Source organism: Lepus europaeus, chromosome 19 (genome assembly GCF_033115175.1).
Source record: "Lepus europaeus isolate LE1 chromosome 19, mLepTim1.pri, whole genome shotgun sequence".
NCBI lineage: Eukaryota > Metazoa > Chordata > Mammalia > Lagomorpha > Leporidae > Lepus > Lepus europaeus.
The window spans coordinates 34,589,966-34,615,093 of record NC_084845.1 but is presented as its reverse complement, the minus strand read 5'-3'; the positions used below and the strand labels follow the sequence as shown (position 1 = coordinate 34,615,093).

General features: G+C 43.4%; 1 protein-coding gene across 3 annotated transcripts in view; it reads left to right on the top strand.

Moving 5' to 3' along the window:
* The first annotated feature begins 13,779 nt into the window (after positions 1 to 13,779).
* The window catches only part of C19H16orf87 (chromosome 19 C16orf87 homolog), a 39,647-nt gene continuing 28,298 nt past the window's right edge, over positions 13,780 to 25,128 (top strand). The window contains exons 1-2 of one of the 3 annotated variants that reach the window (XM_062177092.1): positions 13,780 to 13,989; positions 23,666 to 23,762. In XM_062177092.1, the coding sequence (XP_062033076.1) occupies positions 13,924 to 13,989; positions 23,666 to 23,762 (163 nt within the window). In that variant the 5' untranslated portion in view covers positions 13,780 to 13,923. The remainder of the gene's footprint in view (positions 13,990 to 23,665; positions 23,763 to 25,128) is intronic. The other 2 variants (XM_062177091.1, XM_062177089.1) reach the window with 2 other exon arrangements.

The window sequence follows — 25,128 nt, the reverse complement described above, 5'->3', positions numbered from 1 at the left end:
AGCTGTTTGAACTACAAAGTGTTCCTGGATTCCTACAAACATAAAATTGTAATTTCACAGCTGTAATAAACTTTTTACACAAAAAAAAACCAAAAATTATACAAATTTTATTACATGCCTGACTCCTTTTATTCATTACTTACTTACTTATTTATTTGAAAGGCAGAACAGCAGGAAGGGGGAGAGAGAGAGAGAGAGAGAGAGAGAGAGAGAGAATCAATCTTCCATCCACTGGTTCACTTCCACAGGCCTGCAGCACTGTAGCAGTTGAACTCCATCCAGATCTCTCACATGGGTGACAGGAACCATATCAATCACTTGAGCCATTACCTCCTGGCTCCCAGGAAGCTGGATCAGAAGTGGAGGCGGTACTTGACCCTAGAACTTTCATATGGGATGAGCCAAATGGTAGTTTAACTTGCCATGCCACATGCTCACCTTTATAAATATATTTTTATTCCATATACTAAAATTAAGCCCAGAGGAGTCAGAGAGCTTAGGCAAAGGAAGGAATTTCTTCAGTAAAGAAGATTTAGAAAATATAAAGACGCCAGGAAGTAGCAGTCATTCAGATCATATGAAATGAGGAAGAGAAAGATCTAAAAATACTTCTGTCAAAAAAGGTAAGAAACAAGTAGTTGTCAATTTATTAGGGGAGAATTTTTTCCTAAGCAGTAAATAGACTTGAGATCTTGATAGTACTGAAGAAATTGTTTGGTAGGCATTACGTTCCTGAATTCAAAAGTACAGCTCTTATTTCATTATTTTAAATTTTTGTTTATTTGAGAGGCAGAGAGAGACAGAGTGAGCTTCCACGCTCTGGTTCTGTTGTAGCAATGGAGGGTGGAAAGGCAAGGACCAGATATAAGTTCTTTTGAGCTTCAGACAATGACTTGAATGATGCTCACACAGACAATAAGTGTAATAGCAAAAGTGTGTTATAGGAAAAGAAAGTACACTTAAGAAAGTAGAAGCAGGCCAAGACACAAAGCTCAGATTGAGACTGAAACTTGAGGCCCTGAATGTGAAAAATGTATTTTTTGGGTGAGAGGCCCTTAGTGTGGCTTTGAAGATACCTGGTGTATAGGTTCTCCATTATCATATCTATATACTGCTTCTAAGTGAAGGCTTTTTAGCTTAAAGTTTTTTTCAGGTTCCCAATTAGCGCCATCCCCCCCCTCCCCCTTTGTCTTCTTCCTCGAGGATACAGAGACAAAGAGACAAACTGTGAAAGAGTTTTTGAGTTTGCTGTTCTCATCTTCCTGAGTTAGCCCTTAACTGTCTCTAGCCTCAGTTTCCTCCTCATATGTCCACGTAGCCCTGATCTGGGCAGGAACTGAAACCTGGAGCCAGGAGCTCAATCCAGGTCTTCCATACTGGTGGCAGGGATTCAATGACTTGAACTGTTACTGCTGCCTTCCGGTGTCTGCATCAGGGGAAGCTGAACTCAGAGGTGGAGCCATAACCACTGGGCTAAACAATTCTTATGTTTTTTTTTTAAGATTTATTTATTTATTTGAAAGGCAGAGTTACAGAGAAGGGGAGAGATAGATCTTCTATCTTCTGGTTCACTCCCCAAATAGCCACAATGGCCAGAGCTGGGTGAGTCTGAAGCCAGGAGCCAGGATCTTCATCAGGGTCTCCCATGTGGGTGCAGGGTCCAAGCACTTGGACTATCTTCTACTGCTTTCCTAGGCACATTAACATGGAACTGGATTGGAAGTGGAGTAGATGAGGCTGGGATGATTGCCCATATGGGATATCAGGTAGTAGCTTTACCTTCTATGCCACAATGCCAGCCACCCATGACTCCTATTTTAATTGAATGCATTTTCTTTTCCATGGTAGGTGATTATGAAATTACTAGAAATTGTATTCCTGTTGGAAGACAAAAAGCTTAAGAGTAGCATTCACCTGATATGAAATGATAGCAGCCAGAGTACAATGACAAAAATATGTGTCGTCCAAATGAAATTGGTGACATTTGACCAGTTGAAATGTAATCATGATTGGCAAAATTGATATCAGGTCTGTTTTCAGTCATGCTGTTAAGTATTTGTAACAGTAATACGCTCTTCATTTTTCTTTGATGATTGAGTTTTTATTGTTCAATGTTTCTTTTCTCCATAGAAGTGAGCAGTATCTAACTGATAGAACCAAAAAAAGGAGAGAAGGATCCAACATGGGAAGGGGGAGACACAGCAGACTCATAGAATGACAGATGTCCTAAATAGCACTCTGGCCTCAGAATCAGCCCTTAAGGCATTTGGATCTGGCTGAAGAGCCTATGAGAGTATTTTAGGCATGGAAAGCCAAGACACTCTGGGAAAAAAAAAAAAGAAAAAAAAGATGAAGAAGAAGAAGAAGACCTAAATGAAGGATCTCAGCAAGTGTGATCCCAGTGGAAAGAATGGACCATCAAAGTAGGAGGTACCTTTCTCTGAAGGGAGGAGAGAACTTCCACTTTGACTATGGCCCTGTCGGAATAGGATCGAAGTCGGAGAACCCTAAAGGCTTCCATAGCCTTGGCAACTCATGGCTAGATCCTAGGGAGATTACTGACGCCATAAACAAGAGTGTTAAATTGTTAAATCAACATCAGGAGTCACTGTGTACTTACGTCCCATGTGGGATCTGTCCTTAATAGGTTGTCCAAGGTGAAGTAATGATATAGCTAGTACTGAAACAGTATTTTTACACTTTGTGGTTATGTGTGGGTGCAAACTGATGAAATCTCTACTTAGTATATACTGAAGTGATCTTCTGTATATAAAGATAATTGAAAATGAAAACAACAACAAAAACCTTGGTGTTAAATTGGAAATTACATAGAAAAGTAATCAATCTTTTTTAAAAAATATCATGCAGGATCTCTGTCATTAATGTGATGTACACTGTTATTTAATGCTATAACTAGTACTCTAACAGTTTTTTTTCACTTTGTGTTGCTATGTGAGAGCAAACTATTGAAATCCTTATATATACTAAACTGATTTTCTGTATATAAAGAGAATTGAAAATGAATCTTGATGGGAATGGAAGGGGAGAGCGAGTGGGAAAGGGGAGGGTTGCTGGTGGGGGGGAAGTTGTGGGGGGGGGAAGCCTTTGTAATCCATAAGCTATACTTTGGAAATTTATATTCATTAAATAAAAAAAAAGTGAGCAGTATTGTATCTTTGAAAGAGTTATGGATACTTTTTTATTTTTTATTTATTTAACAGGCAGAGTTATAGATAGTGAGAGAGAGAGAGACAGAGAGAAAGGTCTTCCCTCCTGGTTCACTCCCCAAATGGCCGCCATGGCCAGCACTGCACCCATCCAAAGCCAGGAGCCAGGTGCCTCTTACTGGTCTCCCATGCGGGTGCAGGGGCCCAAGCACCTGGGCCATCCTCCACTGTCTTCCCGGGCCACAGCAGAGAGCTGGACTGGAAGAGGAGCAACTGGGACTAGAACCTGGTGCCCATATGGGATGCTGGCACTGCAGGTGGAGGATTAGCCAAGTGAGCCATGGCGCCAGCCCCCACGGATACTTTTATATATCTATAAATTTAAACTAGGACATAGTGCAGCTAAGGCGAGCAGAAACATCAATTCTGTCTTTGGAGAAGGCTTTGTTAGCGAAAGGACTATTCGGTGCTGGTTTGAAAAATTTCGTTTTGGGGATCTGAGTCTGAGAAATGAGCCTTGAGGGAGACCAAAATCTGTTTTAAATGAAGGTCATCTGAGAGCCATTTATCCCGAAACAGCAATTCGAGGTCTTGCAGCAAATTTAGGAGTTTCTGCCTCAACAATTTCTCAACTCCTTGCTGCAATAGATAGCAAAGGTCAAAGAGTTGGACGAGTGGGTAGGTAGCATGCCAGTTGATGGATGGTCATAATCAGAGATGGTTACATTGGGAAGAGCAGAGACTCATGTCTGATGCATGGATATCTATTGATATCTCTGTCTCGACTTCTCTCTGTAACTCTGTCTTTCAAATAAATAAAATACATATTTTTTAAAATAAAAAAATAATGAAATAAAAATTAAAAAATAAAGATTTATTTATTTATTTGAAAGACAGAGTTACACAGAGATAGAGGCAAAGAGAGAGAGAGAGAAAGAGAGAGAGAGAGGTCTTCCATACACTGATTCATTCCCCAATTGGCCACAACGGCCAGAGCTGCACCTATCTGAAGCCAGGAGCCAGGAGCTTCTTCTGGGTCTCCTACATGGGTGCAGGAGCCCAAGCACTTGGGCCATCTTCCACTGCTTTCCCAGGCCATAGCAGAGAGCTGGATCGGAAGAGGAGCAGCCAGGACTAGAACCGGCACCCATATGGGATGCCGGTGCTTCAGGCCAGGGATTTAACCTGCTGTGCCACAGCACTGGCCCCAAATAAAGCATTTTTCTCAAAAATAGAATATTTTCATGTTAACCTACAAAAAGATAATTTCATATAATTCAATCTGACACCTTCTCAGCTTTCGGCATAACATGAAGACTGAAAGATACCCAGAGTGCTGGAAAATTATAAGTTACTACTGAGTTTTGGTCTTCTTTCTTGAAGAATGTGGAGTAACCCTGAGTGTATGTGTAAAAAAGATGCTTAAGAGTGAGACATGCAAAGATATGCAGAAAGGAGATGTGAGATAAGGGAGATAAGGGAGATGGAGAAGGCTTTGAAAAGGCCCTCAGTCTCTCAGAAAATAATTTTTGAATAAAGAAATGAAAACTGCTGGTGCTGTGATAAGGTAAGCTAAGCCTCCTACTGCAGCACCGACCTCCCATACGAGTGCCCATTCAAGTCACTGCTGCTCCTCTTCCGATCCAGCTCTCTGCTAACGGCCTTAGAAAGCAGTGGAAAATGGCATATGTGCTTGGACCACTGTACCCACGTGGGAGACTGAAAGAAGCGCCTGGCTCCTGGCTTTGGTTCAGCACAGCTACAGCCATTGTAGCCATTTGGGGAGTGGACCAGCAGATGGAAGACCTTTCTCTCTGTCTCTCCCTCTCTTTGTCTGTAACTTTACCTCTTAAACAAATAAATAAATCCTTTTAAGAAAATGAAAGCATGTTTCTTTTTTAAAAAATGTATTTATTTATTTGAAAGGCAGAGTTACAGAGAGGCAGAGGCAGAGAGAGAGAGAGATGTCTTCCATCCTGTTCACTCCCCAATTGGCCGTAACAGCCAGGAGCCAGGAGCCAGGAGCCAGGAGCCAAGAGCTTCCTCCAGGTCGCCCATGTGGGTGCAGGGGCCCAAGGACTTGGGCCACTTCTACTGTTTCCGAAGCCATGGCAGAGAGCCGGATTGAAAGTGGAGGAGCCGGAACTTGAACCAGTGTCCATATGGGATGCCAGCATTGCAGGCAGCGGCTTTACCCTCTATGTCACAGTGCCAGCCCCGAAAGCATGTTTCTAACACAAAAACCCTTGGACACAGTAGACCTGGCTTAGTGAACGCTTTTGGATAATATTTATTCTGTCAAACAAAGCCAGTTTCTTTTTTTATGTGCTTCTCATTCTAATTCTCGATTTTGTAACAGTATGGGTGGCACATTACGGGTACTAATTAGTGGCCTGTGTGATTTATAGTTACTCTTTGTGGCTTCTAGGGGTTGAGCTGGGATAAAGAAACAGAAAGTCCTCTTTCTGCCTCTCCCTGCTGACTTCTGCTACGTCTCTTCCATAAGGGAGAGAAGAGTTAAAGAAACCTAAGAAAATGAGGAAAGGACATCCTGGAATGAGTTGTAGTTGGAGAGGAGAAGAGAGAGCATATGAAAATCACCAAAGTTGAACTGAATGTGAGTCCAGGATCAGGCCATGGGACATTAGCACAAATTTAAAAAGCGTCCATTCTTTTGGGTAGCAGTAGTCCTATACTGACATAAGATTTGGTGAGCGGAGTGTAGGTTGTTTTAAGTCCTAATTTACCCTCTTGCCTGAATGCCCTGGTTTGGGGTCTGCCCAGTTACTGCTCTGTCATTTAGTTTGTTGAAGAATCTATTCAGTTTTGAGTGAACAGACTCTTAGTCTCTGGCATAGATGATAGTTGTTTTGTGGCCATCGGCTCTGTCCCCCTCGGATACCTCATGAAGACTTAGAGCAAGATGCTGGACTTTGGTTTAAAACAACCAGTGGATATCTAGAGTGGCTCAGAGGTGGTAGGAAACCCAAACAGAAACAGTGAAACATGATGAGATAGGAAAGGGGACAGATATAAGACACTGCATTATCCTAGTGATCTTCCCTACCATCTCCAGCAAGGGGTACAGACCTGAGACACAGAAATGGGCCCTGTGGGCGCCAGCGCTGTGGCACAGCAGATTAAGTCACTGTCTGTGATTCCTATTGGAGTCCCAGATAAAGTCCTGGCTGCTCTGCTTCCAATCCAGTTTTCTGCTAATGCTCCTGGGAAAGCAGTGGAGATGGCCCAAGTCCTTGGGTCCCTGCCACCCATGTGGGAGACCTGGATGGAGTTCCTGGCTCCTGGGCATTTGAGTAATGAACCAGCAGATGAAAGAGATCTGTCTCTTCCTCTCTCTCTCTATTAGTCTTTCAAATACATAAATCTTTAGGAAAAAAAAAAAAAAAGCTCCTGCCTGATCTAAAATTGCACATTGTGAGATGAGATTGCCTGCAGCCACGCTAGCACCACCTATGATAGCTCTTGAGCAAAGTTAGTAATAGCATCAAAACCCAGCGAGAAGTCGCGTGATTCTTCAGCACCTGTCCTCGGTATGTTGAATTCTCTCTTCTTCTTTCTCTTGGTGCTGCAGCTACACTAGAACCTCTTTCACTTCCTTTCACCCTGGGTAATTTGCCCATGCTGTTTGAATATTTGCTGCCCTTCTTCGCCTCATTAAGTCTGCTCTCATGCAGATTTCCTCAGGGAACTCCTCTCTGATTCCCATACCCCAGAAAGGCCAGGTGTCCCCTGCCTAGAGCCCCAGTGAAAGAAGTTTGAGTTGGAATGGTATAGGGAGAACACAGAGGCCCCTCCTGCAGTGTTGAACATTTTCTTAGCCTAGCTGGGAGAGCAGCCTGAGATAGAAAGCAAGTGAGATACAAAAGAGACAGAAACAATTTCATTGATTAGTCAGAGAAAAACAGGCCCTGCTATAAAAACAGGTCACCCAGAAGACTGGTGGCTGAAGGTTCCTGTTACCAGTCTTGAGAGTACAACAAAGTCAAACAGCTCCCCACTGCTCCCCCACCCCAGCAGACCCCAGGATAGAACTTGTTTTCTGTCCTGTAAAAGTCACAACCTAATTGCAGGAATGGGAAATAGGCAGGCAGAAGGAGCTCACCACACAAGAAATGCTTTTCTTAACGGCCCCTGTACAAGCTTCCCTAGGGGCACAAAACCCTCAGATCCCTTCCTTCAGTGACTTCTTCCTTCTGCGCCCCTCCCAGCTGCTTTCCCAGGATTTCCTTTAAATTTCTCTCTGCTCTTTTCAATAAAATTCTTTTGCTGAAAGTTGCCTTCTCAGTTTGTTCATCAGTTTCATACTTCATCACAGATAGAACAAGTTCCTAGGGTTCAAATCAGCTGTGACATCTTGGTGCATTGGTCAGGAATTCTCCCCTCTACTATCGGCTGTAACACTGGTTCCTTCATAATTTCATAGTAATTACATATTTGTCTGATAGTGTTTATATGTTTATTTTCTCCAGTAAATATAAGATTCACAACAGCTGGGACTTTGTTTTACCCGTAAGGTCATAATGCCATCAAAAGAACACAAGTTCCCGTGTACAGTATGTACCTAATGGATATTAAATAAATTTCATTCACTTTGTAGAAAACTTGTTTCAGTATCAGTATAAGTTTGGGAGCAAATAACAAAACCTAATGAACACTGGCTTAAATAATTTGGATTTGTTTCCTACAGTAAATATATTACTATAATTATGGTAATTTGATATAGTTTCCTATAGAAAATTTTATGAAAAATTTCAAACATAAAAATAGTTGAAATTTATGGTGAATACCTATATACTGATTGTACCATTGACAACTTATTATATAGTTTTGCCTTATTGCCTTACCATGTATCCACTTAGTCATCCCCCATTCATATTTTTTGATTCTTTTATTTTACCTGAAAGGCAGAGAGAAAGAGGGATAACTCCAATTCACTGGTTCATTTTCCAGAGAGCTGGGGCTCAGCTAGACTGAAGCCACGTTAGGAACTCCAGGTCTCCTATGTGAGTTCCCAAAGTGACCCAAGTACTTGAGACACCACCTGTTGCATCCCAGGGTGTGCATGAGCAGGAAGTTGCAATCTCAGCTGAGCCAGGACTTTAATCCAGGCACTCCAGTACATCCCTGGCAGCATCTTAAACTCCATGCAAACAGCCCACACCAGATGCATTTCAGTGGGAATTGTGCATGAGCAGCTTTCATCCTAAACATGTCAGCACACACATCATTATGTAGGGTTCAATATGTGCTCGAGGTTCTTGTTTGAGACTGCTGTTGTGGTCCAGCAGGTTAAGCTGTTGTTTGTGACAACCTGCAATCTGTATTGGAGCATGGTTTGCATCTTGGCTGCTCCGCTTCTGATCCAGCTCTCTGCTAATACACTTGAAAAAGCAGCACATGATGGCCGAAGGACTTGGGCTTCTGCCACCCGCGTGGGAGACCCAGATGGAGTTCCTGGCTCCTGGCTTGTTGGGGCCATTTCTGGGGGGGTCAATCAGTGGATGGAAGATTGCTTTCTCTGTCTCTCATTCTGCCTTTCAAATCGATCAATTTTGAAACAATATTTTAAAAAAGTTTTCTTGTTTGAGGTAAAATTTAATTCAATAAGATGTTTAGGTCTTTAATGTACTGTTCAATAAGTTTTGACAAATGCAGACACCTGTGTAACAAAAACCTCTATTATGATACAATCACTAAATTACTATTAGCCCACAATATTCCCTTCTACCTCTTTTTTTTTTTTTTTTTTTTTTTTTTTTACAGGCAGAGTGGACAGTGAGAGAGAGAGAGAGAGACAGAGAGAAAGGTCTTCCTTTTCTATTGGTTCAATCCTCAATGGCTGCTGCGGCTGGCGCGCTGCGGCCGACACACCGCGCTGATCCAAAGCCAGGAGCCAGGTGCTTCTCCTGGTCTCCCATGAGAGTGCAGGGCCCAAGGACTTGGGCCATCCTCCACTGCTTTCCCGGGCCACAGAAGAGAGCAGGACTGGAAGAGGAGCAACCAAGGCAGAATCTGGCACCCCAACTGGGACTAGAACCCGGTGTGCTGGCGCCGCAGGCGGAGGATTAGCCTATTGAGCCGCGGTGCCACCCATCCCTTCTACCTCTTTATATAATTTATTTGGAAGGCAGAGTGCCAGAGAGAGAGAGAGAGAGAGAGAGATCTTGCATCTACTGTTCCCCAAATGTCCCCAACACCTAGAGCCGGACTGGATCCAGGAGCCAAGAACTCCATCTGGGTCTCCCACATGGGTGGCAGGGGCCCAAGTATATGAACCTTCATCTACTGCCTTCTCAGGCACATTAGCAGGAAGCTGGATTGGAGTGCCAGTGTTGGGAGTGGCAGCTTAACCTGCTACGTTACAACACTGGCCTCTGTCCTACCTCTGTATTTCCATCCTTACCTGCCCAAAGTAAATACCATGCTGATCTTTTTTCTTTCTTTTAATCATAGAATAGTTTTTCTTATTTAATAACTGCATTTAAATGAAATCATAATCTTTTGTTTAAGACTGTTTTACTAAGGCATGCTTTTGAGAGTAATCCATTATGGTGTATAAATAATTCATTTCTTTTTAAAGTTGGTTAGTAAATATCAAAAGTTGGTTTTTTATCTGTTTTATCGACCTTTTTTCCTTTTTCCTATTATGCATAAAGCTGTTAGGAATTTTTTTTAAAGATTTATTTTTTATTTATTTGAAAGGCAGAGAGTTAGAGAAAGGGGAGGAGAGAGAGATCTTCCATCCTCTGGTTCACTCCCCAGATGACTGCAATGGCGGGGCTAGGCCAGGCCGCAGCCAGGAGACAGGAGCTTTCTCTGGATCTCCCACGTAGGTGCAGGGGCCCAAGCACTTTCCTAGGTGCATTAGCACATTAGCAGGGAGCTAGATCGGATGAGGAGCAGCCAGGATTCGAATCGGTTCTCATATCGGCCTGTGTTGCAGGCATCTGCTACACCACAACGCTGGCCTCAGGAATATTCTTGTACAAGCCTTTTGTGGACATGTTTCATTTCCCTTGGATAAATACTTAGGGGTAGATATACTGGGTCATATTTAGATGTATATTTAGATTTTCTAGACCTTCCAAATTGTACCAGTTTACCTCCCCACCCCCAACAATGTGTGAGAGTTATGCTTGCTTTACATTCTCACCAACTTTGATGTCATTAAAAGCATTTTAATTTTATCTATTTTGGTGTACATGGAACTTCACTTTTAATTTTTAATTATTCTATATCCCACCTCTTCACCCCAACCCCTACCACACATGCATACACAATAAGGAATCTGCAGGAGGTAGGATGAGATTGAGGCATCTACTCAATGAGGTTGCCAGATTTTCAAACATTTTTAGCTTTTTTCCATCCCTAGTGAATTGGCCATAATCCCATGCATGAGACCTGTGGATAGGCAGCCTCTAAAATGGCTCCCATGATCCCTGCCTCTTGGTATTCTTGCTCTGGTGTAATCTCTTTCCTTCCTGGATGGCCTGGATTTAGTAACTTGTTTCTAATAGCATACAGCAGAAGTGATGGGATGCTACTTCTGAGATTAGGTCACAAAAGAGTGGCTGCTGGGCGGGATGCTCCCTCACATCTGTCAAATGAGTATCTCAGATCAATAATCAGGAGTGAGCTTTGGAGTGGATTTCCTCCTACTTGGGCCTTCAAGGTGAGACCAAAAAGCCATTTCTGGATTCTTGGCCCTCAGAAATTGTAAGATACTAAATGTTTGTAGTTTTAAGCCATTACATTTTGGGGTAGTATATAACAATTGATACCAATATAATACCCTCTTTGTCTAATTGTCAAGATGGCTACTTGTACCTTAAGGGCTTCATATTCTTGTCCAGACAGAACTGTGAAAGGCATTTTGAAGAGATGAATCTGTCCATTTTTATCAGGAAATCAAAAGCCTTGCCATCAATCTCACCCAGCAGGTTTAGGTTTTATCTTATTGGCCAGAGGTAATGCCATATGACTACTACTTGTTGGAAGGTGGCTACAGAGAAATGGCAATGTTTGCCATATTAACCATTGCACAAACCCCACAGAGTTAAAGACCACTTCTTTAACACTCACTCCAGCCAAGTGGCCTTTCTGGGAGGTTTCCAGAAAAAGCCTCCATTCAAATGAAGCTTTAAGAAAACTGTTGGGGCCAGCGTTGTGGTGCAGTGGGTTAGGCTGCTGCCTGCAATGCAGGCATCCCATATGCATGCCCATTAGAGTCCTGGCCACTCCACTTCCTATCCAGCTCCCTGCTAATGCACCTGGGAAAAGCAGCGGAAGATGGCGCAAGTGGTTGGGCCTCTGCCACGTGGGAGACCTGGAAGAAGCTCCTGGCTCCTAGCTTTGGCCTGGCTCACCTCTGGCTGTTGCAGCCATCTGGGGATTGAACTAGTGAATAGAAGACCTCCCGCTGTGGCTCTCCTTCTCGCTCTAACTCTGCCTTTCAAATAAATACATCTTAAAAAAAGAAAACTGTCGACAGGGCCTAGACGGAAGGACCTTGGCTTGCGGCTTATACTACTCTCCTCAGGGGAAAACTGAGATACTTACCTTCCTCTACTACTTCTGGGCCTTCACAACTGAAATTTGAGCGTCACCTAGGAAGCAGCCCTGTCTCTTCCCCTCCCCCAGCAAAACAGCCCAAGGTTTGTTAATATTATAACCTGCACTTTTTTCACTCTTGTCCCTATTTTCTCTACTGTCCTTCCTCTTCTGTCTCAGGAGACTATTCCTAAGGCATTTGCTGGACCAGTCATTGATGACCTTAAATCTAACCCTGTCTTACCTGCCAACTTAAAACTGTCATTGCCCCACTGCCTTTAAGATGAAACCAAATTCCTCTCTATGGTACTGAGCCAGACACAGGTGGATACAGCCCACCCTTCCAGTTGTAACTCTGCCCTGCACTGGGTGAATCTACATCAAACTGCAGGCCTCCTTGTTTCCCTCGCACTGTCCCATCTAAATGAAGTATGGAAGCCCTCCAGTTCCTTTTCTGTATGCATCTGTAAGCATAAATACAGTCATTTTTTGTAGAAGTAGCTTACATTTTGAGCAACATTTGATTTTTCAACACTATTTTGGAGATCATCCTATTCCATATACACCCATCTCATTTTTTTTTTTTTTTTGAAGAGCAGTGATACTCTGTACGTGTACCTTTGCTCACACAATTTGTTGATGAGCACCTAGGCTTTTTCTGAAATTTCGCTCTATCAAGCAGTGTTTTGAAGTGCAATATCGTTGCACAAATGATTGGATGATTCATGGTGGAGGATATAATTTCTTCAAATCCTGGAGGTGGGTAATGAGGTTATAGTCTAGGGGGAGTTTAAACAATTTTTAAAAAGCTTTATCTATTTGAAAAGCAGAGAGACACACAGAGAGGGAAAGACAGAAAACTTCCATCCACTGGTTTACTCCCATCAAAACCAAAACAGGGCTGGGCCAGGCTGAAATGAGATGCCAAAACTCCATGCCACATGAGTGGCAGAAACCCAAGTATTTGAGGCATCATCGGCTTCCCCTCAGGGTACACATTAGCAGGAAGCTGGATCAGAAGCAGAGGCGGGATTTGACCCCAGGCACTCTTATAAATGGGATGCGGTTGTCCCTTGCAGCAGCTGAAGCTGCCGTGCCCCAACACTCACCTCTTAGTTGATTTTTTTTAAGATTTATTTTATTTATTTGAAAGAGTTACACACAGAGAGAAGGAGAGGCAGAGAGAGAGAGATGTTCCATCCCCTGGTTCACTCCCCAAATGGCCGCCATGGCCGGTGCAGGGGCCCAAGCACTCGGGCCATATTCTACTGCTTTCCCAGGCCATAGCACAGAGTTGGATCGGAAGTGGAGCAGCCGGGGGACTAGAACCAGCATCCACATGGGATGCCGGCACTGCAGGCGGTGGCTTTACCTGCTATGCCACAGCGCTGGCCCCTCTAGCTTGGTTTTAAAAGCCAATCATTTTACCGTTATCAACAGCCCCAATCTGCATATTTGAATGGGTTAGGCTGCCCGCAAAGCTACAGATTTCTAGCAGAATTGGCTCTCAAAGTACTTTTGAGTCAACAGATTTATATCCCGCAGCGAAGAGTCCACGGTTAGGCATATAGTAGACTCATCAAATGTCTATTGCAATTTCCAGCGACTAGCCTTGGTAACACTTGCTGAAATTTTAAAGGCAAGGACCTACGTCCAAGTCCTTTATCCACCCCCTCCTCTTTCACTCTCGCGCCGTCGGCCGGGGGAAGGGGCGTGCCCAGCACTATGGCCCATCCCACTAGTGCGTTCAGTTGTTAAGCTCGACGCTCGTTATTGCTGAGTCCCGCCCAAGCCACGCCCCCACGCAGCCCGCCAGACCGGGAGTAGGCGTGGTCACTGCCACGCCGGGCGGTCCGGGCGGTCTCCTCAGCACAGAATCCGGGGAGATCTAGGGTGGGAAGGGAGTGGGGAACTAGCTGTCGTGAGAGCGCGTGTCGCTGCCGCGAGGAGTTGGCGACACAGGCCAGCGGCCCGCCGCCGGCCAACGCCGTGCCCCGCCCCCTCGGCACGCAAGCCCCGCGCGAGCACGCGCACGCGTGCGCGAATCCGCCAGAGCCTGAGTCCGGCCAGCGGTGACGGGGACAGGGACGGGGCGGGCAGAGGCTGGGCTGCTGAGGTACGAGGGGAGGAGCCCGAGCCGCCGCTGCCGCCACTGCCACCTCCGCTGCCGTCGAGGGAGAGGAGCATGTCTGCAACTCGAGCCAAGAAAGTGAAGATGGCCACCAAATCATGCCCGGAGTGCGACCAACAGGTGGGCGCCGAGGCCGGGCGCGCGAGCCGGCGGACCGAGTGCGCGCGGGCTGGCGGCCGTTGCTGGGCGGCCGTTGGCTGAGGAGAAGCGGCCTCGCTGGGGTCCCGGCGGCCGAGCGGGTGGGCAGGCCCTTGGGTGGGTGGCGGCGGCGGGCGCCCGGGACCCTCCGGGGTGAGCCAAGGGGTGTGGGGAAGCCCCCGGGCCGCAGCCTGGCCCGTACCCTGCGGCGGCGGTCTGACGGGCGAGTCCCTGGGTTGCACGGCTGGGGCCGCGGGAGGGGGCGTGGGTTTATGGTGATCTGACGGGGTGGGTGCCTGTCGGGACCCTCTGGGAGTCGCCTCGCAGACTGCGAGTGACAGCGCTGGGAGCCGGGGAGCCGCGGCCCACGAGCACGAGCGCGGCCCCTGGTCAGCCCCCTTGGCCTGGCAAGAATGCCCAGTGTGCCCGGCTCCGAGTCCAGGCCCCTGGCTCCGCAGCCCCTTCCAGCCACCCAGGGTTGCTTTGTTCCCATTTCTGCTGTGCACTGCGGCTCCCCAAAACTCCCCACCGCGACCTAACATGACAAAAGGGACCCCAGTGGAATGATTTTAAGATTAGGCAAATTGTGAGATTTCTCCCCCTGATGAATTATATTTTTGGTGTTGTATAACCGTGCAGGCTTTTCTTACATTGTTTTTAGTGGAACATTATTGAATAACATCCCCATTGAATCTTTTCCTTTCTGGGCGCTCCTTACTACCCCACCTCTTGTGGTATCCACTGTTACAAATTTGGCAAGTCTGCTTTCAGATCTTTAAAATACATACACACACATATATGTGCATACACACACATAGTCTTGTGATTTTTGAGTGATTCCTTTTGCCCTGAATTCATGGTATAGTTAAGATTTGAAAAATCTAATTTTGGTATTTCCTACGTGTAAGCCTGCCTCATTCTTTACTGGAATAATAGACATTCTTCTAAGCTTTACGGTCTGATGAGTTAAAAGTCTCTCAATTAAAACCATTTGTAAGGCCCTCATTTCATGCCAACATGCAGATCTGGGAGTGTTTTTCCTTTTCCACTGAGTGAATTTTTTCAAAGTGACTACCTCTCTGTCCTCCCCTTTTCCTTTTTTTTTTAAGTCCAGAGTAATTTGAAATGACTGGAGACTTTTTTTTTTATAAACTGATTTTAATGCACTCCTTAAGGAGCAGTCTTGTAGGTTGATCAGATCTTCTGACAGCATGTTAACATGTTTGATTCAGTATCATTTATGGGCAGTGGTAAAAATGATGTTCAGAGAAAGATTGTGTCAGAATAGTTTATTGAACTGTACTAGTATTCAGTATAAAAACAATTTAATCATATTTTCCAGAATAATTACTTTCATTCTTACATTAAACCAAATTTGTTAAATTCTGACTATTGGCCTTTTTTTGCACCAAAATAAACACATATTTCAATTGTATTTTTCCATCAACTTTTTGAAACACCCTACTTAATCTCTTTGCAGGCAAAGGTTATAGGTTATTTCAGTGTTTAAACATTTCCACTTATTCTGTAGTTAAATTGTATAAAAGTATAAGGTTTATGTGGTATGCATTATGCATTCCAGTTTCAGTAGAGCACAAGTCATTGCAAATCCTGTCCTTGTTTTAGTTGGCTTAAAATAACCTTTAGGGGGAAATAACCTGTTTTTAATATCCTGGTTGAAGAAAGAGTAAAGGATAATAAACTTTAGGAGTCCGTAAAACTGTTCAACAAAACATGATCAGTTATTTGGAAAGATCACATTAATTTTGTTTTACACAGAGACATCCACAAATGTTCTTAGATTCTTTTGTGTAAAATCAGCCATATCTTGGTGTGGTCTGGCAGCCAAAACAAAATACCATAGACTGGCTTACAATTTTTCTCCCTTTTTGGAGGCTAGAATTCTAAGATCAGGGTGCCAGCATGGTTGTGCTCTCTTTTTGACTTGTAGATGACTGTCTTCTTGTTTTCACATAGTGAAGAGAGCATTCAGACTCCTATTAATGTCATCAATCCTATCGTGAAGGCCCCACCCTCACAACCTTATCTAAACCTAATTATCTTCTAAAGGCTCCATCTCCCATTACGGTCACATTGGGCTTCGGTCTATGAATTTTGGAGAACACAAGTCTAGCCCATAGCAAGTTAATACATAACTTGTCCCTTATATTATATTCTCTTAATATAACATACATGAAGGCAATTAAAATTGGTATTCTTAAAAGGAATTTTCTTTAGTAAAAGTTACTGTTGAAGAAAGTAATAGGTTAATTTTAGCTTTCTGATTATTTAAAGGTACGAGCTTCTTTTAATTATATACCAGAAAAAAATTATAATCTAGAAAGCCATTTTCTAAACATCATATTAGAATATGGCTATGATTCTAAATTGCCTACCAAATACTAAATTAGAATTTAGGTATAGTTTATAAATGTAAAATATAAATTTTGAAATTTCTATAGCCGACTGTATTTATATGTCATGAGTGTGTTTGTGTGTAAATTTAAACAAGTAAAAGCTAGGTAAGGACAATGAGAAGATAATTGACTGATTTATAATATCTCCTTTGCAAGTCTCTTGAAAATTGGTTCTTGGGACCAGTGTTGTGTTTAGGGGTGAACCAGCAGATGGAAACTATCTCTGTCTCTCTCTCTCTACCTGCCCTTTTTTTTTTTTTAATAATTTTATTTATTTATTTGAGAGGTAGAATTACAGAGAGAGGGAGAGACCGAAAGGTCTTCCATCCACTGGTACACTCCCCAAAATGGCTGCAATAGCCGGAGTTGGGCTGATCTGAAGCCAGGAGCCAGGAGCTGCTTCTGGGTCTCCCACTCAGGTGCAGGGTCCCAAAGACTTGGGCCATCTTCCACTGTTTTCTCAGACCATAAGCTGAGAGCTGAATTGGAAGAGGAGCTACCAGGATGCAAACTGGTACCCATATGGGATGCCGGCACTGCATCTGCCTTTCAAGTAAAATAAATCTTAAAAGAAAAAAAAAATTAGATCTAAAGCATAGTACTTTTCATTTTAAAGGGATTTCACATCCATTAATCTCTCAAAATTACTGAGCTGTTTTGTGTGTAATAGTGGTCAGGACTGTTGCCAGTTTTTTGGGTGTCTGTAGTATATGTTTCTGTTTGTCTTTTGTAAAAATAGAACAGATTTTTTCATTTATAGGAATTTTTATGTCACATAGCAAACATGTCTGCTCTTGGTACCCAATTCTCTTAGCAGTAAAGAATACATAGTAGTCACCCTCTCCTCTGCCTTATCTGTGGGAAAAACATTCCAAGACTATCACTTTGCCTATCTTGGATAGTACTGATACATTATTTTTGTGTCTTTTTGTTGTTGGTGTTGTTGTTTTGAAAGGCAGAACAAGTGATTGAGAAAGAGAGAGAGAGAAAGACCTTCCATCTGTTGAATCACTGCAACAGCCAGGGCTGGGCCAGGCTGAATGCAGGAGCCCAAAACTCAATCTGGGTCCCCAATGTGGGTGCCTGAGACCCAAGTACTTGAGCCATCACCTGCTATCTCCCAGGGTGCAGATTAGCAGGAAGCTGGATTGGAAGTGGAGTAGCCAGGACTCCAACCAGGCACTCCAGATATGGGATGCTGTAGGATGCATTCATTCCAAGGGGTGACTTAATCACTGTGCCACAATGCCTGCCCACCCTGTTATTTTTTTGTTTTGTTTAATTTTTTGAAGAGAGATAAAAAGGGATCTCCCATTTACAGGTTCACTCCCCAAATGCCCACAAGAGCTGGGGCTGAGCCATCACTGCTGCCTCCTAGAATATGTGTTAGTAGGAAACTGGAATCCAGCAACAGATCTGGGACTCAAACCCTGGCATTGACATAGAAGGCAGGCACCCCAGTATGTGTCTTAATCATGGCATCCACCAAGTATCTACTCCTCTACTGTGTTTTTTCTTATACGCATACTGCTGATAAAGTTTAATTTTTAAATTAGGTTTAGTAAGAGATTAACAGTAATGAAACAATTAGGACAATATACTATAAAAAAGTTTTGTGAATATTGTTTCTCTCAAAATATTGTACATGGGACCAGTGCTGTGGCATAGCTGGTAAAGCTGCCGCCTGCAGTGCTGGCATCTCATATGGGTGCCAGTTCAAGTCCTTGTGGTGCCACTTCTAATCCAATTCCCTGCTGTGGCCTAGGAAGGCAGTGGAAAATGGCCCAAGTCATTGGGCCCCTGCACTTATATGGGAGATCCAGAAGAAGTTCCTGGATCCCGGCTTCAGATTGGCTCAGCTCCAGCTGTGTGGCATCTGGGGAGTGAACCAGTGGATGTAACACCTACTTCTCCCTCGCCCCCTCTCCCCCCCCCCCTCCCTCTCCCCCCTCGCCCCCTCTCCCTTACCCCCTCTCCCTCCCCCTCTCCCCCTCTCCCCCTCTCTCCCTCTGCCCCTCTCCCCCTCTCCTCCTCTCTCCCTCGCCCCCTCTCCCTTCCCCTCTCCCCCTCTCCTCCTCTCCCCCTCTCCTCCTCTCCTCCTCTCCCTCGTCCCCTCTCTCCCTCCTTCTTCCCCCAACCTCTCTGTAACTCTGCTTTTCAAATCTAAAAAAAAAAAAAAATTATACTTAGCCTTTTTGACTGTGGGTAAATTAAAACCTTAGAAAGTGAAACCATAGATAAGGGGAAACTGGTGTAAATGAGTTCTCGGTAATGTGATTATTTTGGAGTTTTTAAAAATCATAGGGTGAGCTTTCAACTTGGTAGTTAAGATGTCCTTGTCCAACATTATAGTCCCTGGTTCAGGTTCCTGAATCCAGCTTCTTGCTTATGCACATCCTGGAAGGTGGTGGTGATAGCCCAAGTGATTGGGTTCCTGCTACCCATGCAGGAGACTGGGATTGAGTTCTTGGTTCCTGTCTTCAGTCCCTGCCCCCATTGCAGGCATCTGAGAAGTGAATCAGTGGATAGGAACTTTCTCTGTCTCTTGCTCTCTTAGTCTCTCTCCCTATTTATTTATTTGTAAAGATATAAGTAAGGGCCAGCACTGTGGTAAAGCTACCACCTGTGACATTGGCATATAATATGGGCATCGATTTGAGTCCTGGCTGCTCCACTTCTGATCCAGCACCTGCTAATGCACCTGGGAAAGCAACAGAAAATGGCCCAAGTCCTTGGGCCTGTTGCCCCCATGTGGGAGGCCCGTATGAAGCACCTGGCTCCTGGCTTTGGCCTGACCCAGCTCCAGCTGTTGTGGCCATTTGGAGAGTGAACCAGCGGATGAAAGATCTCTCTCTGTTTCTCTCTCTCTGTAACTCTGCCTTTCAAATACATAAAACAAATATTTTAAGAAAAGATACAAATTGGCTGGCGCCGCGGCTCACTAGGCTAATCCTCCTCCTGTGGTGCCAGCACACCAGGTTCTAGTCCTGGTCGGGGCGCCGGATTCTGTCCCAGTTGCCCCTCTTCCAGGCCAGCTTTCTGCTGTGGCCCGGGAGTGCAGTGGAGGATGGCCCAAGTGCTTGGGCCCTGTACCCCATGGGAGACCAGGATAAGCACCTGGCTCCTGCCTTCGGATCAGCGCAGCGCGCTGGCCACGGCAGCCATTGGAGGGTGAACCAACGGCAAAAGGAAGACCTTTCTCTGTCTCTCTCTCACTGTCCACTCTGCCTGTCAAAAAAAAAAAAAAAAAAAAAAAAAAAGAAAAGAAAAAAGAAAAGAAAAGATACAAATAAATAAAAATCAGTGAAACAACATAGGACCACATATGACCAGGATTGGAAGTAGTGGTGGTGGTTTTTTTACTTTTTTTGCAACTTTTTTTTTTTTTTTTGACAGGCAGAGTTAAACAGAGAGAGAGAGACAGAAAGGTCTTCCTTTTTCCGTTGGTTCACTCCCCAAATGGCCGCCACAGCTGGCACGCTGTGGCCGGCGCGCTGCGCCAATCTGAAGCCAGGAGCCAGGAGCTTCCTCCTGGTCTCCCATGCAGGTGCAGGGCCCAAGCACTTGGGCCATCCTCCACTGCCTTCCCGGGCCACAGCAGAGAGCTGGGCTGGAAGAGGAGCAACTGGGACAGAATCTGATGCCCTAACCAGGAGTAGAACCCGGAGTCCCAGTGCCGCAGGCGTAGGATTAACCAAGTGAGCTGTGGCGCCGGCCCACAATTTTTTTCTTTTTACCTGTTTTACTTGTAAAACATACAACCCAACTACGCTTTTTTTTTTTTTTTTGAACAAAATATTTATTTATTTGAAAGGCAGAGTTACAGAGAAAGAGGGACAGACAGAGAGATCTCCCATCTGCTGGTTCACTCCTCAGATGGTTGCAATGAACAGTGCTGTCAGGCCAAAGCCAGGAACAAGGAACTTCATCTGGGTTGCGGGGGCCAAGCACTTTGGCCCTCTTCCACTACTTTTCCCAGGCCATTAGCAGGGAGCTGGATCAGAAGAGGAGCAGCCGGGATTCAAGCCATATGGGATGCTGGCATCGCAGGTGGCAACTTTACCTGCTATGCTGGTACACTGGCCCCCAGCTATACTTTTCAAGGAATGAATTGATACAGAATAAACCATCAGTAAACATGCTCTAAATATATTTTCCATTTTAAAATCCTTAAAGTGTAGCATTAGAACTTTCATTACTGTTATCTTTCGTATTATCAATTGAAATTTAAAGGAAGTTTAGGGTGTTTATAATCCAAATTTATCATTTAAAAGATACTATAAAACAGTATAAAAGATTATACTATAATCCAATAAGATTAGTATTATCAATGCTAATTAGTTGACCGGTGCCTTGGCTTAACAGGCTAATCCTCCACCTTGCGGCGCCGGCACACTGGGTTCTAGTCCCGGTTGGGGTGCCGGATTCTATCCTAGTTGCCCCTCTTCCAGGCCAGCTCTCTGCTATGGCCCGGGAAGGCAGTGGAGGATGGCCCAAGTCCTTGGGCCCTGCACCCGCATGGGAGACCAGGAGAAGCACCTGGCTCCTGGCTTCGGATCAGCACGATGCGCCGGCTGCAGCGGCCACTGGAGGGTGAACCAATGGCAAAAAGGAAGACCTTTCTCTCTGTCTCTCTCTCTCACTATCCACTCTGCCTGTCAAAAAAAAAAAAAAAAAAAAAAAAAAAGCTAATTAGCAATACTAATAACTAAGTAGCTAACCTTTTTTCTAATCATTTTTATGGCATCTGGGTTGTAGTGGTTGGCTTTTTGTTTTGGGGGTGGAAACTACGGATGGTGGGGGGAAGGGACTTTCCATTTTAAACACAACCTTAGAATGAATTATCTCAGGCATGTGGGAGATTCTTGGTCATGAAACACTTCCATTAAGGGATGAAAATCAACCTATGAATTAGTCGGTGTTTATGCATTGTGAATTCCAAAGCCAAATGTACATTTCTCACATAACTGCCTCACTCTGTGGTGATTCTGGATATGTATTTGAAAGGATTTTCTCATCTAAAAGAGATCTGAATTCAATTTTATTGAGGTCTGGTAGCTAGAAGAAAATGCCTGCTAATTAGCAAAGGAGCTGTTCAATGAGAACATCATGCTTCTGTCTTTTTTGGGTAGCATTAATTTAAAACAACTTACATTGCTGTGGATGTTCTTAATGATACGTGTAAAGGAAATGAGTCAGTAGCTTTGAGCTTGGTTTCTATCAAGATGTGAAATTTAAAAAAATGACAGACATCTATTTTCAGCAGATTTTTCCACTATTTAAAAAATGTAACATTGCATTTTCCATCATGGTTAAAAGGATTTCATTCGTCACATTCTTAATAAGGAAGTTGTTAGACCTGAAGTTTGATTATTTTTATGGGATTCATTGTTAGGTTTCTTAAATGTAAATTAGAGTTCCTTTGTCTAGTATTTTAGGCAAGGAAAAAGAACTCTGCTAAAATTTCAGTTTAGTTTAATTAAATGAAGTATTTATATTTTAGAATATGAAGCATTCTGTACATACATGGATAAAAAGCTTTATAACAAAATGTGTAACACCTAAGTAGGGCATCTAGCAAATGGAATTTATCTTACAAAGGGAATTATAATTTTCTGACTGTTACAAATCTGAGAATGTGTTTTTGTTGAGACTAATTTCTGAGTTTTGGTGAACAGTCTTGATTCCAAGGATCATTAACCTTAATATTAGTGAAACAATTGAAAGAGAAAATAGAAAGTTTTTTCCAGTGATTTTTCAATAACATTTGGCTTAAGGAAATATTTATAGGCTTGAAATAGAGAAGGGAGCCATAAATATTTAGTAGATTTAGAAACAGAAGCCTAAGAAATTTAAGTATTTTCTGGGAAAAAAGGGAAAAAAAAGAAAAAACAACACGAATTCAAGTGTTTTTATCCACAGTCCACTTCTTGGAGTTGAGACTTTAAGGCCCTAGATCTCAATCCCTGTATTCTATTTTTTTATACTTTGGCCTCTCAAAGTAGTTGCTATAAGCTATTCTTTTTCATTGGTAGTCATTGGCATTTTTCCCCTCTCATCTAAGAACCTTAAGTTATTTTTAGTCTTTCCACTTTATCACCAGAAATTAATCTGGGTCTGAGCCTTGTTTTTCCTAGTTTGAAGGATCTGGCAGCTCTACCTTTTTTTCATTTCCATTCTCACTATTCCAGTTGGACTCATAATCTTACGTTGGGATTACTTTCCTGACTTCCTATTAGCCAGTCTCCCAATTCCATTTTGTTATGAACTGAAATGAAAATAACATTTTAGGAAATGCTACCTTTAACCCTTTAACACTCCTACCTGACCCTGATCACACTATGGTTTTCTACTGTGGAAGTCACCTGGACACCTGGCAATAAGCAAGCCCCTAGTAAAAATTCCCAGCAATAAGGAAGTCACTAGTAATGTAAAATCCCCTAGCCAGTGGCAGTCTCTCAGATATGCATCTCCTAGTTTATAACCCATGTTGCAGCAGAAGTCTGTTTTCTTTCTGTCTTGCTCTCCCACTGTTCCCTTGAAGTGTATTTGAATAAATCTTAAGTGCTCACTCCTCTCTGTTCTGCTGATGAATTCCTTCACCACCTGTGACACTGTCTTTAGTCTGTGGCTTCCTGTGACATCAGCACATTTGCATGTATTTATCATGCACTTCCTGCTAAATTATTGGTATAGTGTGGTATTCATAGCATTATTAAGCTATGAATATGTATATTAAATGATACCCATCTCAAATAATTTGAAGTAAGGAGTTTTTTAAATAAATATTTATTTATTTGAAAAAGGAGTCGAGTCAGAGAGAGAGAGAGAGACAAAGGTGGGGGCAGGTGGAGAGACAGATACAGAGAGATAGATGTCTTCCATCCACTGATTCACTCTCCAAATGGCCACAACAACCAGATATGGGCCAGACTGAAGTCAGGAGCCAGGAGCTCTTTTGGGGTCTCTCATGTGGGTGGTATGGCCCCCACATATTAGGGCCATTCTCTGTTGCCTTCACAGGCACATTAGCAGGAAGGTGGATTAGAAGAACAGTAGGTGGGAAGCACAGTAGGTGAGTGGTGACTTAGCTGTGTCACAATACCAGCCTCTATGAAGTGATGTTATTTAAAATCTATGATTCCTTCTTCAAGTAATTTATGATTCATTTGAGGATGCTCCATAAAAAGAAGTTTAATGGTAGAAAGATATTAATAATATGATTTTTCTTTTTTCTACAGGTTCCTGTTGCGTGTAAATCATGTCCCTGTGGTTACATATTTATTAGCAGAAAACTCTTAAATGCAAAACACTCAGAGAAATCACCACCTTCTACAGGTAATGGTCAGAGTTTAACATATTTTTAGCTTTTTGATGTAGAAATTCAAAGTTACTTTTTGTGAATTTACTATTTATATTTTTTGTTGATGTTAAAATGCATTGAAGTATGTCTTTGGCTTCTATTAACCATTGGAAATCAGCTTACAACATTGGTTTTGTATTTATTCCATTTAAATGTTAACTATTTCAGAATGCTGGTTAAGTTTCTGGCACTTTTTTTTTTTTTGGAGAATGGAAAATCATTGAAGGCTTTATACAAAGGAGTGACTTGATGTGATTTACAAACACTTTTTTTTAAAGGTTTATTTATTTATTTGAAAGAGTTACACAGAGAGAAGAGAGGCAGAGAGAGAGAGAGAGGTCTTCCATCCGATGGTTCACTCCCCAGTTGGCCGCAATGGCTGGAGCTGTGCTAATCCGAAGCCAGGAGCCAGGAGCTTCTTCTGGGTCTCCCATGCGGGTGCAAGGGCCCAAGGACTTGGGTCATCTTCTACTGCTTTTCCAGGCCATAGCAGAGAGCTGGATTGGAAGTGGAGCAGCTGGGTCTCGAATCAGTGCCCACATGGGATGCTGGTGCTTCAGGCCAGGGCGTTAACTCACTGCACCACAGAGCCAGCCCCAAACACTTTTTAACAATAGCTTAAGTAATAATTAACATTCTGTGGGGCCCGGCACTGGCGTTTAGCGGGTAAAGCTGCCTCCTGTAGTTCCTGGCATTCCATATGGTTCGAGTTCTGGCTGCTCCACTTCCCATCCAGCTCTCTGCTATGGCCTGGGATAGCAGTAGAGGATGGCCCCTCCTGTACCCATGTCGGAGACCCAGAAGCTCCTGGCTCCTGGCTTCGGATCGGTACAGCTCTGGCCGTTGTGGCCATCTGGAGAGTGAGCCATCAAATGGAAGACTTCTCTCTCTCTCTCTGCCTCTCCCTCTCTGTAACTCTGCCTTCAGATAAATAAATAAATCTTTTAAGAAATTAACATTTTGTAAGACATTTAAAGTATATAATTCGATAAGAGTTTTGATATATTATACACCTATCACCACTATCAATTTTATGAATATTTATCATTCCCAAAAGTTTTCTGGTTCCACTTTGTAATCCCTTCTTGCTACCCCTATCCTAGTGAGCCACTGATCTGTTTTTTGTCTCTTCATATAAATGGAACCATATAGTATATACAGTGCTCTTTTTTTGCTTTCTCACTGGGAATAGTTATTTAAGATTCAACCATGTTGTGTGAATCATTGAGCCCAGTCCTTTTTATTGCTTAGTAATAGTTTCGAATGTGTATGCCACAGCTTGGTTATCCATTTATCTGTTGATGGACTTTTTTTTTGTTAAAAGGTCTTTTTGTTTATTTT